Below are 18,760 nucleotides of genomic sequence, written 5' to 3'. Positions count from 1 at the left end.
AAGAACTTTTAAGTAAATAAAGTAGTATTATATAGTAGTTTATTAGTCTAGGTTTAAGATATTAAAATGTCTATAGAAAGAGAAATATATTTTAGAAAGAATAATTATAGTTAAGTTATATACGTGTATAGATACTAGTATCTTAGATATAATATAGAACTATTAATCTTTTAATTACGCTTCTTTTCTATTTGTATTTACTTTGTCTTATATATTTTCTAGACTTACTCTAATATCTATCTTTATAAAGTAGATTTTTATCTACTATAATCTATTAGTAAGCTAATAATTCTATAGCCTATAAGCTAGCTCTAGAGAGGTAGAATCTATTACTAGTATACTTAAAATAGTATAACTAAAGATTCTATCTACTTTAAGAGGTATAATATAACAGAAGCTAAAGCTTAGAGTTTAGTATAGCTATCTTAAAAAATAGTTAAGTCTTCTCTATATATACTAGCTATAGAGCTATCTTAGTACTAAGGTATTTTAGAAGCGTAGATAGACTTAAGATACTTTTAGAGTATAAGACTATAATTATATATACTTCTTAGCTTATAACTAGCTTAGAAACATCTTTTATAGCTTTATAGTAACGAATTTTTAATACTTAAATATTAGTAAAAGTTTATCTTTACTACCTTTTCTAGTTATATTATTAGAACTTTAAAATATTACTAACTTATTTAATATATAGTAATAATATCTTATTAGTCTTATAGATAATAATAAGTTATTATAGAAGTTATCTCTTACTAGTTATATTATTTCTTTATCTTACTAAAAATCTCTATAAAGTTAATTTATTATTACTAAATTAATTATTAGCTATAAAATAATATTTCTACTACGTACTAAAGCTTCTATAAGCTACACTATACTAGGTTAAAAACAGAGTCTTAATAAGGCTAAATTTAAGTTATTCTTAGTAACTAGAGTATTTAATCTCTACTTTCTAGTTTAAGTAGAAACAAATTCTCTATATATATTTAGTTAATATAGCTTAAGAGCTTTTAAGTCTACTAAAGCTATATAGTATTATAAGTATCTACTATCTTAAGTAGCTACTTAGCTAGCACTTTTCTACTATACTTATACTAATATTTACCTTCTATGTACTTAATTTATATACTATCTTATATACTATTTTATATATTAATTCTAAAATAAACTTTACGTATTTTATTATATTATATATAAAATAATATATTAAATTAAGTTCTATACCTAACTACCTTTTAAAAATACTATTATTAGTAATATTATAATATAATTACTATTAGTATAATATCTTAATTTCTAAGTAATATTAAAATAAGTCTTAATATAATCTTATAGCTCTAGCCTTTATTAAAATCTAGCTTAAGCGCTTTTTAGCTTCTTACTTTATCTAATATAAAGTACTACTAAGCTAGCTATACTACTAAGCTAGCTACTTTTTCTTAGTATTGTAAATACTATATATAAAATATAAAATTACTCTATATTCTCTATAGATTCTTTATATAACGTAGCTATATTAAATTTAAAATCTTTTTTAATATCTTTCTAATATATATAAGCGTTATATTTAGTCTCTTTATAATTACTAGAGTATTATTAAGCTAACTAAGTTTTTTTTTAACTACTTTTACTACTATCTTTCTTAAACTTTATATAAGTAGTAAAAGTACTTTTAGCTACTTATAATACTTTTATACTAAACTTTAGTATACTATTAATTAAAATTTACTTATTTTTATACTTTTTATACTTTATTAACTTTACTACTTACTTTTTAAGCTTTTATATATAGGCTTTAATAAAAAAATAGATTTATTTAATTACTTTATTATAGTCTATAAGTATAGAGTAAAGTACTTATTATTACTTAAAATATAAGATTATAATAAAATAGTAATATACTCTAATAAGTAAAGCTTAAGACTTAAAAAAAAAAAAAAAAAAATAAGCTTTAATAAAAACATTTTTACATAGTATTTTTTTAGCTTCTTTAATAAGCTTTAAGAAGCTTTTTTAAGTACTTATTAGAGATTATATAAAGACTTCTTTTACTAGCTTTAATTATAACTTAAATTTATATATATTACTTAGTATTTTTAACTACTAAAGTATTTTTAGTAAAGTAACTAGTAGTAGTATATAAAAGTAAACTTTAAGATAATTAAAAACTCTCTATATATTAATAGAAACTAGCTTTACTACTTTAAAGGCTTTCTTATAGTTCTTATATATAAATATAGTAAAAAATATATTTTTAAAAGCTAAAAAAAAGCTTTCTTTATTAATATAGTAAATATATTAGTATACTAAGTCTTATATATACTAAAAGTACTCTAGTTTTAATAGTAAGAAATATACTATATTATATAGCTAAAGTATATATAATAAATAAGTAAGTATATAGAGAGTTAAAATCTTTTATATAAAGTAGTAGTTTTTAAAATTCTAGTTAAAGTAGCTTTTATAGCTACTTAAGATAAAAAGCTTATATAACTTTACTTAATATAACTTTATATACTTATTAAAGTACTTTAACTACTTAAAGCTAAGCTAATTATTTTTTTAGCTATTCTCTAATATAATAAGCTTCTAGTTATATAGTATTAAAGTTTTCTTATACTATACTAAGATATAAATATATTTTTTATAAATAATAAAAAGTAGAGTTATATACTTTATAGCGTAAATACTTTAAATAACTATAACTTACTTATAATTACTTAGCTAGATTAAGTTTAGTTTTATATAATACTTTAAGCTTATAACTACTTTTATTAAGCTAATAATACTTATCTAGAAGCTTATTTTATTAAAGTTATAAATATTAGTATTAAAAACTCTATACTTAGCTTTTATCTTTTATATAAGCTTAAACTAAATACTAATAACTTTTAGATCTTTTTAAAGTATTCTTTAGTAATTTTTTACTTAGTTAAAAACTATTTTAAGCTTCTTTATATACTAAATAAAGTACTCTACTTAGTTTTTACTAATAAGTATATTACTATATATAGCTAGTAGATTATTTATAATATCTACTACTTTATAAAACTAAAAAGTAAATTCTTATATATCTAGCTTAAGAATATATTATATAATAGTTTTCTTTTTTATAAAAGAAAGTTTTTAATAGCTTAGTAGTACTTAAGCTTAATACTTAATTTTCTTAAGCTTATTAGAAAGCTACTAATATTATACGCTAAAAGTAGTAGTAGTATATTATAAAACTTAAAATTAACCTAAGATATAAACTATAAAAGTAAGTTTAATTTTACTTTCTTACTAATTAAATTTTATTATATATTATAATTATAGTACTATTTATATATAGTATTTATAATACTAAGAAAAAGTAGCTAGCTTAGTAGTATAGCTAGCTTAGTAGTGCTTTATATTATATATCTTAAATAATATAAAACTTATATTATTACTATAATAGCTTAGTAATCTTTGCTACTTTAGTAAAAGGTTTCTATATTTCTATAATTAATATCTTGTTTTAAGTAGCTAATATAGTACTTTATTTCTATTAAAATATAATAAGCTAAATAGTGTTATTAAATAATAAATCTTGCTAGATTTCTTTACAGAATAAGATATTTGTAGAGTAGTTACTATAATAAAGCGCTTTAAGCCTACGTACGTGTTAGAGGCATCTAAGGTCTCGTTTAAGCTAACATGCATCTACGCGACGCGGACAACTCTCTCTGCGCCCTGCAAGGCTTGGTCCGCTCGTACGCAGAACCCAGAACAGTCCTCGTAAATCAGCTCACAAGCTTAATACATCCTTTCGCTCTCGTCCGCCAAAGTTCGTTCACCCAATAACCTATCTCCGTTTGTCAAATGAAAGGTGAACCTCTCACGCCATGCTCGTACGGAGGAGGGGTGCTCTGCGCGTCAACCTGAGAGACTCAACGTACGGCGTGCTTCTCCGCGCGTTTGGACCGTAGGCTACAGCCATGTTGAAGCTGCATTGCTCGCTGCGCCCCAAAGTCTCCACCATTTGCGCTTCAACTCTACCTCGTCCGACGCGGATATAGGATGCCGCATGTGCAAACACCGTCTTTATTGTTCTATTTAATGCTTCATGTCCTCGCATCTGAGTATGGAACGCATCACGCTTAGACTTGCATCAGTTCAACTTCCACTATGCCTAACACAACCTTTAGCCCCGACGCTCTCCCTGATCTCAAGGACAAAGTGTTTATTGTTACTGGAGGAAATTCAGGCATGTACGTGTTGCAAACGCCATTAGTGAATGACCTATTCAACTAACAATACCTTCAACAGAGGCTACTACACCGTAGCCCATCTCGCAGAACATGGCGCGCACGTATACATGTGCGCTCGCAACGTAGACAAGGGCACAGAAGCAATAGCCAGAATCAAGAAGATGCACCCCTCCGCCCACATCGACCTTCTACAAATGGATCTCAAAGACCTCACCAGCGTTGTCGCAGCCGCGCAACGTTTCCTCACGCTCGAGACCGCGCTGCACGGCCTCGTCAACAACGCCGGCATCATGGCAACGCCCTTCGAGCTGACTCAAGACGGGCACGAAGCACAGTGGCAGACCAACTACCTGTCGCACTGGGTATTCACACACCACCTCCTTCCCTTGATGCTGACAACATCCAAAACGCTTCCCCCCGGAAGCGTGCGCATCGTCAATCTCACTTCGTCCGGACACTTGCAAGCGCCGAAAGGCGGGATTAACTTCGATAACCCCGCGTTGAAAGATGCGGGCGACATGGCTCGCTACGGCCAGAGTAAGCTCGCTAACATCCTGCATACCAAGTCGCTTCACAAGGCGTACGGTCCGGGGTCAGCAAGCGCCACCAACAACGAGGGGGAAATCTGGACTTCGTGTGTGCATCCGGGGCTCGTGGAGACGAATCTGCAAGAGGGTGTTAACAAATCGAATCTTGCCATGCAGGGCGTGATCACCGTCCTGCGAAAGACTGGTATGTTTTGGTCGTCGGATAGGGGCTCGTATAATAGTCTTTACTGTGTTGCGGGTGGTGAAATGAAAGCGGAGCAGAGTGGCGGGTATCTTGAGATCTTCGGGCGTTTTGGGGAGCCAACGTGCGAGAGCAAGCCTGCGAGGGATGGGAAGCTTGCGGAGCGGTTGGAAGAGTATACCAAGGAGGAGATGGAGAAGGGAGGTTGGGTTCAGTAATGATGTTGTACATTTTCTTTTTTGCTTTCAAGATATAATGGGAACTTAGATGGGCTTTGTAATACATAATAGAAGTTTGCTAGACGATATGTAGAGCGCAATCATGATGCGATAGGAATGAAACGAGAGAACAGTCGCTAAGAATGGCGTAAAGACCAAAGTGTACGAGGCGAAAGCCCGCCACAAATATGATGCTCACGAAGTCCCGGACGTACGTGTGGCTTTCACCTTTCGAGACCCAGGACCGTCATCACAGCTCTGATCTTCAACGCAGTCATCAGCTTCCTCGATCTTCTTCCGCTTCTTGCCCTCCTTATGATGAACGGCTTTATGATGCTCATTCATCTTATCCTTCCTCCCCCTAAAGCCTCTGCCTTTCTTACCACCTACTGGATTCCTGGAGCGCACGCAGCCGGACTCTGGGCAGAAGTACTCGATCGAACGACGCGCGTGTATGTTCTCGTGGTGTCGCTTGAAGTCAGCATGACGGTTGAAGGTAAGGTCGTCACCATCGTCGAGGCAGGCTTCGTTGAGACACTTGAACTTTCCCGCTAGGGTGACTTGGCCAATGATTGGATCGGTGCGGGAAGACGGAGAGTTTGATGTGCGGCGCCGACGTCTGTTTGAGCGTTGTGGGCTTGCAGGTGAGGACCGGGTAGGAGAGCAGGAGCTGGGTTGGGAATAGCTCTCCGACGCGATGTGGGGGGTTGGAGTAATGCGACTAGACAATGGTGAGTCTACAATCATCATGGGCCTTTGTCTTCATGCTTACGGTTGATCTTGAAATGGCGCATGTTCGCCAAATGGTGCTTGGAAGGTTCGAGATCTGGGCGAAAATACGGTTGAAAGTGCTGAATGCCTACGTTGCTGACGTTAGAGTCGACTCTGGAGATCGAGAACCAAAGAACTAGGTCTCCATTGTGTTCCAGACGATGAGGTACTCAGGTCGAAAACTATCAATAAATACAACGACGGTCCAAGGTGTATCATGATCACGCCAGATAGGCAGGAAGTCACCAGGTTGAGTAGGGCTCAGCTAAGATGCTGATACAGGCAGATGGCGAGGGGTTGGTTTCTCCGGCTAATATACGTCGTGGCCAGGTAAAACACGATGAAAAAGTGCGAACTAGTTGCTCAATGGGGATCCTGGTACTCTGTGGAGGAGCGGTTCAATTGTATCTCTTGTGTAAGGTTTGGAGTGATGCTGTTGGCCGAAAGGCCCTGGGAGAATCTTTTTGCGATAGTCTGAGCCTGCTCGTGTCCTTCTCTTGCCGTGATATTGGCATTGTCGTTTGTAATGAGATGGTTCGCATTGAGAATAGACGGGAAGAACTAAACAAGCTTTACCTTTAGAAATGACACATCGGGCGATGATAGTCCGGAATATAGTAAAGGCAATCGTTCCAGTCAGATTGAGTCCTCGGAGCGAACAGCTTGGGTCGTGTCCAGAGAAGCCATGTAGTGGAAGATTGAATCTCTGATGCTGTACTTGATGTGAGAGTAATGAACGTACGTCCGTCACCTGATATCTGTGTAATAAGGCTGGGAGGTGTGGTCGTTGCCAGTGCCGCATGCCGGATATCTTGATAGAGTAACGATGCTATAAACCTCGCTATGTAGGAGACCAGTCGATTCAACCGTTGCTCGACGGTAGAGGCAGGCCCTTGGAAGTACCAGAAGAGTGCGTAGATCACAGTGTAAATCTCCAGAACGGTCAGCCGAACGAGTAGTCGGGCACTCCAGTCGGAGCTCGTTGCGCAAGGTCGTTCAATGTCGAACAATGAGCAACGAGTTGCCACGATGCAAATGCGTTTGTCGCCCTTCGTTTAACAGACTGGCCCTTGCGATGTTCGAGGTTGAGGATTCCAGAATACCAATAAAGAGTCCATTCACGCGTAGGTGCTTGCAAATGGTGCAAGACGTTTCCAGGTCTGGATGTAAATGACGGTTCCATGTTCCAGGTTGGATTTCAAACAATCCTGTGGCTTGTTGATCGCAAACTGAATATTCTGAAGGAAACTTACTCGTTATCGTATCCGAAGTGACCAAAAACCTTGCTCTCATTCTCATGTTCTGGCATGCCTTCGTCGATGGCGTCGTTGATCGCATATTCGAACGGGCTCATCGCTGTCGCTGCAAAATGCTCGTATTCCATGTTTGGCGAAATGTCAGATGACCGTCGGGGACGAAAGTGCACGGAATGTGAGTTTGATCGAAACGGATAAGGCTGAGGCGCAGTGCGTTGGCTTGCTGACGTGCTTGAGATGGAGCGGGACATTGCTGACCCAGTCGGAACCAAGATGCTTCCAAATGAACCGCGGGACGCTCGCTGCAGGGATGTAGACAATGATCGCTGACCGGAAGATACTGGTGAGTATTGCGAAGCCGATCGCGACATGTCACCGTTCACCGGAACTTGTGTGTAGCCGATGGGGCTGTGTACTGTTTGGTGTATATTGGCACAAGGCTGAGCCTCAGCCTGGTGAGAGATCGAGTGTCGTGGTGTGCCGCCTATTGACGAGCAAGAGAACATCGAGTCATGTCGATGAGTTGTCGTTGGCGAAAGCAGCTGCTGGTTGTTTCGATATTGTGAAGCTGATTCGATTGTGTTCTGACCGTTGATATCGACACCAATTCCTTGACCGTTGAACAGGTCACGCATATTGCCGCCCCCACCGAAGTATGTGTTGTTGTCCATGTGAGTGGAACTGCAGGATTGATATGTTGAGAAGTTGGCACTAAGAGGTAGTGTGAGGTAGCTGTGGGTGTATCAGGAAAAGTGCTAGGCTCGGATGGACTGAGGTTGAGTATAGACTAGAATTTTGGTGGCAGCGTGCATCAATATAGCTTCAAGTGAAGCGACTAGGGCAAGCGCCCTGAACATTCCTTTTTGAAGGACCTCTGCAGCCGGCCTGCATGTAATGAGCCTCGAGGTGGCTGTTCGCACTGAGGCATACCGAATTCCAAGGCAAACTAGGCAAATGGGGCTTACGCGGGTCTTTTAGCTGTGAGGGCTGCATGCAGACTGCGACCGCAGTCGATAGGCCGATGATCGTGATTGGACACATTGATTGCGACATGCGAGTACTATCTGCACGGTGAGAAGGCTGAGGAGTTGGCATGAAATGTAAGTGGGAGAGGTATTTTGGAAGTAGCCGCACGATCACATGCAAGCAGAAAACGGCAGGCGCACCCGACCGCCTCACCTTTCGTCGAGGTCCTTCAAAAGCTAGCCATCACTCCCCAATCTGAATTGAATCAAGTTCCTGTCATCCACACCATGATGGATCGTTAATTTCTTTTGCTCATCTTTCGACTATTGGTTGACGTCTCACGCCTTCACGCTCCACACCTTGATGCTCGCATCGCCTCCCGCCGAAATGACCTTGAGACCCTTCTCCCATGCGACACCATTGACGCCATCCTTGTGAGCGTTAAGAGCCTTGATACGCTTGCCAGGGTCTTCTGTGCTCCAGACCATAACATTGGTGTCCAGACTGCCACTTGCGGCGTAGTTCTCACTCTCGTCCCATGCCAGGCAGGTAATACGTGCGGTGTGGGCACTCCATCTGTCCGTGATGACCTTCCAGTCTCCGCCTACTTCGAACGCGTAGATCTTGCCGTTTCCTGCACCCACTGCTAGCTTCCTGCCTGAGGCAGAAAAGGCGAGTGCGGAGATGGGAGCAGTTGCACGGCGGAGCACTGTATCGGTCTCCTTGAGCTCAGTGCCAGAAAGGGTGTAGATGTGTACCAGCTTGTCGTCTCCACCAACAGCAACGGTAGAGCCGTGCGCTGCGATTGAGGTAGGGGCGAATTTGACAGGTAACGAGCTGACCTGGGCCCCCTTGGAGTACACTGCGATGGCATCGGTAGAAGGGATCAGCACGGTACTCGATGTCGCGGCAACGCCCTTGGGTTGGAACTTGAGATCGTGTGCCTCGCCAGTGAAGATCTTGTCCGGAACGGACATGGAGCGTAATGTGTCGTCCCAGCCAACACTGTACAGCTCCGCCTCATTCTTGCTGTCGGAAGTCGTAATGCCGGCGACGTAGCTCGAATGCGCTGCGCCTTCGACCTTGTCAGCCAATCCAGTTGTGGTGTCCCATGCGAGGACTCGGCCGTCATAGCTTCCCGTGGCAAAAGTAGATCCAGCGATGGCAGCCGATGTAATGTTCTTTGAATGGCCCCGGATGATGCGCGTTGGCTTTGGGTTGCCGTCGACGAGGTAGTTCAAGTTTCCTTCAAGATCCACACTGACGATCAGACCATCACTGCGGCCGGTGGGCCATACCACACCGACCTGCTGGTCGGGTATGCTAGCGACGCCTTCCTCGCCCATCCTCCAGGTCTGAATGTTCTTGCCTGCTTCCGGGTCCCATATCCGGACCGTCTGGTCCGCACTGGCTGTGACGAACTTCTTTGAGTCCTTGGACCACGACACGCCGAAGATGCTGCCGGTATGTACACTCTCGCCAATCTGTCCCTTTGCCTCGCCGGTTTTGCCATCGTATAGCCATATGCGCTTGTCGGCGCCAACGCTTGCGAATACTGAACCGTCGGGCGAGAAGGCGGTGCCGAAGACGAAGCGGTTGTGCTGACCTCTCAGACTGGTGTTGAACTTGAAGGGAGCGCCGTGGTAGAAGACCAGGCTGGTATCGTCGGAGCCCGTGGCGGCGCGGAGGGGTCGTTGCTGGCGGATAGACACGCAATTGATCTGTGACGAGTGGCCTGAGATCTCGCCCACGCTGTTGCCGCTGTCTGCCGTGATGCAGTGGCCGAAGCGCTCCTTGCCGTCGCCGACAGCTATGATGCGCTGCGAGTCGCCGTCCCATGCCAAGTCGTTGATGCGGCCTGCGATGATGTGGTAGTCGCCTGCACCGCGTCAGCTCCCTCGCTCTATGTCCTGCTATGCCTCACCCACCTTTTGTAGCTCCTTCACCGGCGCAGTCCCACACCTTGACGGTACCCGAGACATCTCCACTAGCAACGTAGAACCCCGAGGGCGAGAAGCGGGCGACCGTTGTCTGAGTCGTGTGTTGGGTGTATTGTTTACTGACAGCCGGGTCGTCGATGGAGCGCAGGAAGACGGATTTGCCTGACTACATGTCCAATCAGCTCCGCGAAAGCTTCGGATAGTCGAAACACTCACGGCATAGGCAATGCGTTCGCCCTTGGGGTCCGAGGACAGCGGTGTTGCCTGTCCGCGCGTTGTCGAAGGGGACGCAGCCCAGATGGCGTCTGTTCACGGTCAGTAGCTGCTGCGAGAAGCTATCTGGGAGCTCATACCTGATACTAGAGACATTGTACGCGTAATTTAAAGGACAGTGAGGTAGCAAAGGGAATGGGTTATGGCAATTGTAGAGGATGTCTGCCTGTAGTTGGCAGCGTTGGCGGTGGCCTCTGCTTCGTCACTCGTCACCGCCTACGTTTCAGCGACCAGCCACGAGTCGCGGGGCAGGTGGGGGTGGCTCCTTCCTGACAGCTCACCTGGGGGTAGCTACTGAGCATGTTACTCCAGGTACCAGCTCTACATGTCAGCACCCATGTTCCGCGTTCCTTTTGCTGATAATCCAGACTTGCTACATGCTTCAGTCAAATCGCATTCCATCATCGAGGCCAGGTCTAGAACGAAATACCGCCGAGACCACTATGTAAATAGCTCCTTCGATCAAGGATACATCCCAGAACCACATGCGCATGCTTGCAATTCACCGCTGACTGCATGGAAATATCTGGTTGCGAATTGAAGAGGCTGGCAGACGGAACAACCTTGGAATGCCCCAGCAAACCCTTGGCGCACGTCATTTCCGCGCGTTGCAAGTCGCGTTGAGATATCTTCAAGACTGAACTGATAGACAAGCGCATCCTGCATCGACTCTTTGTCTCGCACATCGCCCATTCTGGACGCTTCTCTCTTCCATCGTTCGCTGTCGCGTCGTTCGCTGTACAACGTCATCACCCGGGAACCCGGCATCCGGTAGCCTACATCCTCAACATCATCATCACCTTTCTCATTGCGGAAGAGCAAGGACATCAAACACCATCAACATGTGTCTTATGCGATCTTACGAAACGCGCGGTCGTACCGTCATTGAGCCACCTCCCCGACGAGGAAACTACACGTCTCATACACCAGCTGGCGTGATGCGTCTGCCGCGCGAATGGCGCCGGACCTCAGTCGAGAGCTTCAGCGACGACGGCCGCTACGTCGAGTACAGGTTCGTAATAACTTCAATGGCACCATTGGTTGTCTCACACTCACATCATCCAGGCGATCGCGATCTCGTCCCCGTGCTATTGAGTACGTCGAAGAGCCTCGCATACGTGCAAGGAGCCGTGCGAGGAGTCGGGCGAGGAGTGTGTCCAGGCGACGCATCAGCGACGTTGAGATTGTCAGGCCAGCGAGGACCAGCTACATTGATCCACGTGGAAGTGGTTATGTGGACGAAAGGGTGACGAGGCGAAGTGTCAGCCGCGTGAGACATTGAGGAGTCACATCTCTGCAGACGAGAAAATGAGGTATGTGTCATCACAGAACAGAGCAAGCTCGTGCGTGCTAACACGCTCAGGTTTTGAATTGAATATGTACATATGGGATACATAGAAGTTTTGTAATTACCAACGTTTAACTTTCAACAAACCAACAATGCTTGCGGCAAGAAATGTCCCGTGTTGCGCACCAACTTCTTGAAGCCTACCCACTTTGAAGATCATCCCTTCAGGCCTAACACAACCAGCCGTCGAACAGCTCAACAGCAATCTATGATAGACATTTCGCATAGTCCCATCCGGGGATAATTATTAGTGTACATCTTAGGGCGCAAGAACCCCTGTCGCTAACCGCTTCCGAGCTGCACTCCAAGGTGGGGCGCTACATCCGGCTCATAGCTAAACTTCGTCATCAGATTCTGAGTCACGATGGGTGAACGACATACAAGTGTTTGCAACAGCGCTCATTCTTCATATTCTACCCATCATCTACACCATGGCATCCAACCCCATGCAACGATGCTGCATCGTCGGCGTAAAGCACTCAGGCACACCACAAGGCCAAATCAAACACATCGACAACAGTACACCTCCCTTCATCTCCATCCCTTAACCCTTCCCATCTAACCCACAAACAAGTCCGCACATACACCACCTACCCCCCCAACAACCCCTCCCCCTCAAACGCCATCCTCATCATGACCGACGTCCTTGGCATGGACTTCCCCAACACCCAACTCATCGCCGACCAATTCGCGCAAAACGGGTACCTAACCGTCATCCCCGACGTCTTCAACGGGAGCGAAGTGCCGTTTCCGCCTCCGGAATCGTTTGACTTGCAGGAATATATTCAGACGACGATGCCGAAGACTGATACTGTGGATCCTATGTTTGAGACGGTGATTAAGTATTTGAGAGATGAGTTGGGGATCAAGAGGTTGGGCGGTGTGGGATATTGTTTCGGCGGGAAGTACGTATGTCGGTTTTTGAAAGAAGGGGGGTTGAGGAATGGGGGGATTGACGCGGGGTTTACTGCTCATCCTAGTTTTGTGGATAAGGAGGAAGTTAGGGGGATTAGGGGGCCGTTGAGTATTGCTGCTGCAGGTATGACTTTCAATTGTAACATTCGCGTTTCATTCCTTCCATTCATTCCATTCATCAAACCTACTCCAAAAAACCAAACTGTCGAGACAAAGACATAAACAAAAAGAACGCACTAACGATACCAACAACGACTCTAGAAACCGATTCCATCTTTCCAGCCGAGAAGCGGCGCGAGACAGAAGATATCCTCAAAGACCATACCGTGCCGTACCAGATGTTCCTGTATTCGGATGTCGAGCATGGGTTCGGTGTCAAGGGTGATTTGTCGCATGCGAAGGCGAGGTTTGCGAAGGAACAGGCTTTTTTGCAGGCGGTGGGCTGGTTGGACGAGTATGTTAAGAAAGCGCCGGGAGTGTAGGGGTTTTCTCGGGGAGGTTGGTGTAGCTCGTGAGGATATCGCCCGGGTGTAGTGTGGGTATCTCGGTGGCTGAGTGTGCGTCTTGGAGGGCGGTGTCGTATTCGTGTAATGTGCATTTGAGCCTGGTGATCTCATCTGCTCTGTTGATCTGCCCTGCGCTCTCAGCCGTGTATTTCTCCAGCCAAAAGTCGCCGCTCATCTCGACATCGGTACCAGCATCCGAAAATTCGCAGTACGCCCGTACGAAGTCAACAATCGTGTCGATCGAAGCCAAAACTGCCGAGAGCACCCAGGCGCAGAAGCTGATGGCGAAGTACGTGAAGAGGAACAGAGTTATTAGAAGACAGCCCCAGAGATAGCCTGTGAGGATACTGTCGAGTACTTCGTTGGGTTGCGGCATGGGTGTCGATGGCCGGAACATGACCGCTTGGTGGGGGAAGAGAGGTGGCATGGTCGAGTGATGTGGCAGTAGGATAGGTTCGGTTGACTTGTGGGATGTAAGACTGCGAGGAGGCGTGCTGTCGACAATGTGCCGTGTGTAGCAATATGTGTGCTCGTAGTAAAGCTTGCTGATGTCAATGTACTGTCTGGAACAATATGAGTGCCTGGCAATGGAGGTCGTTGAACCTCGAGGTTAGAGGTTTGGGTCTGTTTGTGATGACAAGCGAGGTAGGATGCGGACTACAGCTGCGCTTGCGTCGTCGTCGAGAGTCGCGCCTTACGACCGGGGTCTATCCATAACAGTTCTCATGTTCAGGTGATAGATAGAAAGTGCTACCGTCGGTTCAAGAAGCATGTGCCAACATACCATCATTTAAACTCCCCTACCCATTTAAAGTACCCTCCTCAATCAAAATCCCATCTCCCATCTTAACTTTCGACGCCCACGGCGGCTCACCATCCTCATCAAACTCCGCCCACTGAAAAAACCCACAACTCTCCCGACCCGGCACATAACCCGCATGGCACATCCACATATACCGCCCCCTCGATTCCTTCTTCCTCGTCGCGCACCTCAACACAGTCGAAACACCACACTTGCATTTCGGCGTAAACCTCGGATGGAGGCTATCCTTATAGAACCGATACGTGATATTAAGCCGCTTGTTCTTCGCAAGCGGATGAGGATCGATAGCTTGGGCCGGCGCAATCGAGTGTTTCCATTCTTCTTGCATCTCAGCATGCATGACCAGGAGCGAGTTGTGTGGTAAATGAATGCTGATTTGGCCTTGGGCGTCCGCGAGAGAACCGTCGTCTTTTCGGTGCGAGTCGTCTTCGGCGACGGTCTTGCGGACCCGGAATTCGCGCGCTACTCCGAGGCTTAGACTGCCGATTACGGCTCGTGGACCGAGGTAGGTGAGTTGGTCGGCGTGGTATCCGACGCTTTCTTGTGGTCCGTCGTAGCAGTTTACGAAAGCGGTGTTGGCTTTCCAGGGGTGAGGGGATTGGTATTTGAGTTTCTTGCCGTTGGGGTAGAAGTCGCGGATTCTGTGTTGGATTTCGCGGTTGACGGCGTCTTCGACTTGGGGGCATGCGTTGAGCATTTCTGGGAGGCTTTGTCGGACATCCTGGGTGGAATTAGCATCTTGGTGGTGTTCCTTGTCAGCGGTCTTACCTCGATCTGGCCACCGTTGTAGATGTATTCCGTCTTTTGTCGTTCCGCTTCTTCTAAGCTGTTGACGTAGAAGGAGTACGTGTGTGGGCTTACAACAACTCTGTCGAACAGCTTGAACTCGTACCTGTCGTAGGTCGACGAGGCGTCCAGTAATTGTGACAGCAGTGCATCCGCTTGCTCTACCGGAAGGAAATTGTGTATGATTGAACAAGGCGTATGTGCTTCGATGTCTTCTGGGCTATAGAGAAATAGTGTCTTGCCCTTTCTCACAAGTGGCTTCTTGTTCAGGGTTCCATTCGCCGGAGCAATGCGATACGAGCTCAGTGAGGATTGATAGCCCACTGTCGATGATGCGGGTCGCTTGCGTGGGGAAGCAACTTGAGGTCGCGATAGACACTCCGAGGCTTGTTCAACGGCCCCGTCAGCAGCGAGCAATGCTTCAAGCAGAGTCCCTTCATCAACTGTAGGATGTAAAGATGCTAGCAAGGCCAACTTGAAATCAGTAGATTCTTCTTCTGGGTCTTTAGCCTCTGAAGGCCGCGTGCTCGTACTCGCCACTGACTTGGGCGGCCCCTCATCCCACTTCCTCTTGCGCGACACGAACGCGTCCATACCGACTGTGGTGGGTTAAAATGGCGCGCATAGTCGCATCAACAAAGTGAAATGGCCTCCTCGACAGTGGCGACTGGCGTAACAGCAGACGCGCTGTCACGGGACAACCGCCCGACGGCGCCACACCAGCCCCGCCAGAACCCAAAGGCGCCTCGGTCAACCGACACCTCGTCATCCGCAACCATGCTGCAGCACAACACCAACTCCACGTCCCGGCGCGACATGACGCGCCGTACCATACCTATCCTCCACGCGCCGTAATCCCAAATCCCACCCCCACCTTCACCACCCACGATGCTCGAGTTCCGCACCCAAGGCTTCAACGGCTACTCGGTCAAATACAGCCCCTTCTTCGACTCGCGCATCGCCGTCGCAACATCCGCCAACTTCGGGCTCGTCGGAAACGGACGCCTGTACATACTAGGCCTTACAGCGAATGGAATCGTAGCCGAGAAATGGTACTTCCATCACCCCTCTTCCACTTCCACCTTAACTATCACATGCTAACCCACCCGTGTCCCCAGGTTCGACACGCAAGACTCACTCTTCGACAGCACATGGTCCGAAGCGCACGAGAACCAACTCCTCACCGCCGGCGGCGACGGCTCGGTAAAACTCTTCGACATAAACGTGCCCAACTTCCCCATCGCATCCTGGCAAGAGCACGCACGCGAAGTCTTCGCCGTGCACTGGAACCTCGTGTCCAAAGACACTTTCCTATCCTCGTCCTGGGACGGCACAATCAAGATCTGGAACCCAAATTCCGAGGCGAGTATAACCACCTTACCGACGCATTCATGTACCTACAGTGCGAGTTTCAGTCCGCACAGTCCGAGCGTGCTGTCAAGTGTGAGTAGTGATAGCCATTTGAGGGTGTTCGATCTGAGGACGCCGGCGAGTGCGAGTAATCATTTGACGATGAGTGTGCCGATTCATCAGCCGCCGAAAGCGAGGATGGGACATGCGCCCGGCGTGGGTGTTGCGCCTGCGGAGGCGTTGACGCATGATTGGAATAAATATAGGGATACTATCGTTGCAACCGCAGGGGTGGATCGCGTGATACGCACTTTTGATATCAGGATGCCGCAGCAGGGGCCTGTTGCTGTTTTACCAGGACACGAGTATGCGGTTCGGAAGTTGAGTTGGAGTCCGCATTTGAGCGATATACTGCTTAGTGCGAGTTACGATATGACGTGTCGGGTGTGGACAGATGGGAGTGCCATGGGTGTGGGGAGTGTGAAGCAGGAGAACATGCTGGAGGATCCCATGTTTTATGGCGGGGGTAGGGAGATGGGGAGGATGGGGAGGCATACCGAGTTCGTTACGGGTGTCGATTGGTGTTTGTTTGGCGCGGAAGGCTGGTGTGCTAGTACGGGGTGGGACGAGAGGGTTATGGTGTGGGATTGCCGGGCTATCATGCAATGAAATGACGACGTTCCATGCAGCATGCGCTCGACACTGAGATATATCTGTTCTCCATTCCCTACAAAAGTAACAATGCTCAGCGAGATACATCGCGAGTCATAATGCCGACCACCAACTCAACGAGACAACAAGCAAAAGACAGGGTATCATCCCATAGCTACACCCAGACACCGAAATGCAAATCCCACATGCGCCGATCAAATGCCGAAGCTCACAAACGCCTCTATGCTCCTTCCCTCTATCATTCGCTTTCATGACCTTCCTGTAGATCGCCGAGGTTCAGAACATCGTCAAGCGCATCGTCCATCTCCTGCATGTCTTGTACGCTACCTCCTTGCCAAAGCATGCCCACTTCATCGTCGATCTGAATCGGGTCGCCAGAGTCAACTTGAAGACCGTCCTAAAGGTCTCCAAGGTTCAGAATATCGTCAAGCGCATCGTCCATCTCTTGCATATCCTGTACGCTGCCTCCTTGCCAATGCATACCCACTTCATCATCAATCTGCATCGGATCACCAAAGTCAATTGTCCAAGTCTCGCCGTTGAGGTCGTGCTTAGTCCCATTTGTAATGCCATTGATACCATTCGTGAGAGTACCATTCGTAAGCGGTTTCGCGGGCGCATTGTAGATATCCTCGATGCCGTGCGTATCCAGAAACCTCGAGTTCATTATCGATCCCGCAATCAGTGGTGTTTGTCCGAGGTACGAGTCTCCGAGTTCCAGCGCGAGTCTCAAGTCCTCCATACACAGGAGTTTCCGCTTTCGTCGCTCTTCTGCTTCGACGGGGAGTTCGCCGCCGATGCCTCGGGCCAGCTCGCCGCGGTCTACTAGTCTTTCTTCTCGCGCGAGCTTCTTCTTGAACTCACCTGTGCGCACGTATCCAGGGCCGTTGCTGCTCACCTTGCCTAGTAAGTTTGCCAGTGCTTCTTTTATGTATGTCTCGGTAGCGATGTTGAGGTAGTCTGGGCAATCGGACGTATGGCCCTGAGGCAGCCCGAACTCGTAGCATATTGGTAGGAGGCGGTAGGATATCGTCGTTGCAGTGGGGAATTCGTGCGTCTCGGCGTAGAGGGCCGAGGTATACCGTTTCCGAATCTCAAGTTCCCAGTCTGAGACAAAGTTGTTAGCATCTCAAGACGTAAAGGAAGGGTATAGCAAATGTCATGCACGTACTCGTCTTTCCAAATCCACCGCCCTGGTTGCTGCTCGGCCCAACATCGAGCTGCTTCGCCCGTCTCGCATCAACATACTCCTGCACCGGCCCAGCAGCACCCGCGCCCAAGCCCTCGAGCCCCGTACTCAGCGGGCTCTCGCCTGCCGGTATACCCTTCAGCCTCTTTCTCTCCCTGCGACTCAATTGCATAACCTCATGCTTTAGTCTCTTCTCGCTCTCGTCCCCTGTCCCCTTGACCGTCCCGCTAGTCGGCTTATCGCTACTCGACACCCAACTGGCAATGCCTGCTTCGGGCGGGTCGCGCCATATGTTAGCGTATATAGCCGTGAAGAGTGCATTGTGCGCGTGTTCGAGGGCGGGTGTGGTGAGGATCTTGGACAGCTTGTGGGACAGCTCCTCCTGGTTGAGGTTGCCGAGGAGAAAGAAGGAGAGGGCTTTCTTGTAGATGGTCCAGTCTGCATCGCTTATGGAGCCTTTGACTGCGGCGTACAGGGGCTCGACGTCGACACGGGGGGCGCGCGGCGCGTTGGGCTTCTTGGTGAGGTCGGTCTGGAGAGATGCGAGGCTGGGCAGGGTGCCCGACGAGAGCGTCGGCGTGGTGGAGACGTTCATGTCATTGGGCCGTATGGTGCCTGCCATGATGGCGGTGGAAGCGCGCCGTGGTGGCGCTCAATGCGTCGTGATGTGCGCGTTGCGAGGTGGTCGCGCGTTGGACAGATGCGCGTGCGGGCTGTGGAGAAGGCTGAGGGCGGCGGGAGAGCGACACCGGGGTCTGCGCGACGCTTCAGGAGTGCCAGCGG

At 46.9% G+C, this 18,760-nt stretch overlaps 5 protein-coding genes across 5 annotated transcripts; 2 read left to right on the top strand and 3 right to left on the bottom strand.

Annotated features, from left to right (window-relative positions):
* Positions 1-4,152: 4,152 nt before the first annotated feature.
* On the top strand, positions 4,153-5,737 carry J4E84_010002 (uncharacterized protein; the record flags this gene model as incomplete). Its single annotated transcript, XM_049392561.1, has 3 exons — positions 4,153-4,235; positions 4,294-5,168; positions 5,439-5,737. The coding sequence occupies 3 exons, from the start codon at positions 4,153-4,155 to the stop codon at positions 5,735-5,737; spliced, it is 1,257 nt and encodes a 418-aa protein (XP_049239791.1).
* A 2,776-nt stretch (positions 5,738-8,513) lies between these two features.
* J4E84_010001 (uncharacterized protein) lies at positions 8,514-10,484 on the bottom strand (the record flags this gene model as incomplete). Its single annotated transcript, XM_049392560.1, has 4 exons — positions 8,514-10,054; positions 10,104-10,281; positions 10,332-10,420; positions 10,469-10,484. 4 exons carry the CDS (start codon positions 10,482-10,484, stop codon positions 8,514-8,516), a joined length of 1,824 nt encoding a protein of 607 aa, XP_049239790.1.
* Positions 10,485-13,110: 2,626 nt separating this feature from the next.
* Positions 13,111-15,360, bottom strand: J4E84_010000 (uncharacterized protein; the record flags this gene model as incomplete). The annotated part of the gene is made up of 3 exons (XM_049392559.1): positions 13,111-13,720; positions 14,148-14,701; positions 14,749-15,360. The coding sequence occupies 3 exons, from the start codon at positions 15,358-15,360 to the stop codon at positions 13,111-13,113; spliced, it is 1,776 nt and encodes a 591-aa protein (XP_049239789.1).
* Positions 15,361-15,654: 294 nt separating this feature from the next.
* Positions 15,655-16,785, top strand: J4E84_009999 (uncharacterized protein; the record flags this gene model as incomplete). The annotated part of the gene is made up of 2 exons (XM_049392558.1): positions 15,655-15,818; positions 15,885-16,785. 2 exons carry the CDS (start codon positions 15,655-15,657, stop codon positions 16,783-16,785), a joined length of 1,065 nt encoding a protein of 354 aa, XP_049239788.1.
* Positions 16,786-17,026: 241 nt separating this feature from the next.
* J4E84_009998 (uncharacterized protein) lies at positions 17,027-18,599 on the bottom strand (the record flags this gene model as incomplete). The annotated part of the gene is made up of 3 exons (XM_049392557.1): positions 17,027-17,185; positions 17,276-17,895; positions 17,960-18,599. The coding sequence occupies 3 exons, from the start codon at positions 18,597-18,599 to the stop codon at positions 17,027-17,029; spliced, it is 1,419 nt and encodes a 472-aa protein (XP_049239787.1).
* Positions 18,600-18,760: the final 161 nt, after the last annotated feature.

Source organism: Alternaria hordeiaustralica (genome assembly GCF_023758085.1).
Source record: "Alternaria hordeiaustralica strain BMP 2776 chromosome Unknown scaffold_34, whole genome shotgun sequence".
Lineage (NCBI taxonomy): Eukaryota > Fungi > Ascomycota > Dothideomycetes > Pleosporales > Pleosporaceae > Alternaria > Alternaria hordeiaustralica.
Note: the sequence above shows the minus strand (reverse complement) of the source record. Positions and strands in the feature narration are given on the sequence as shown.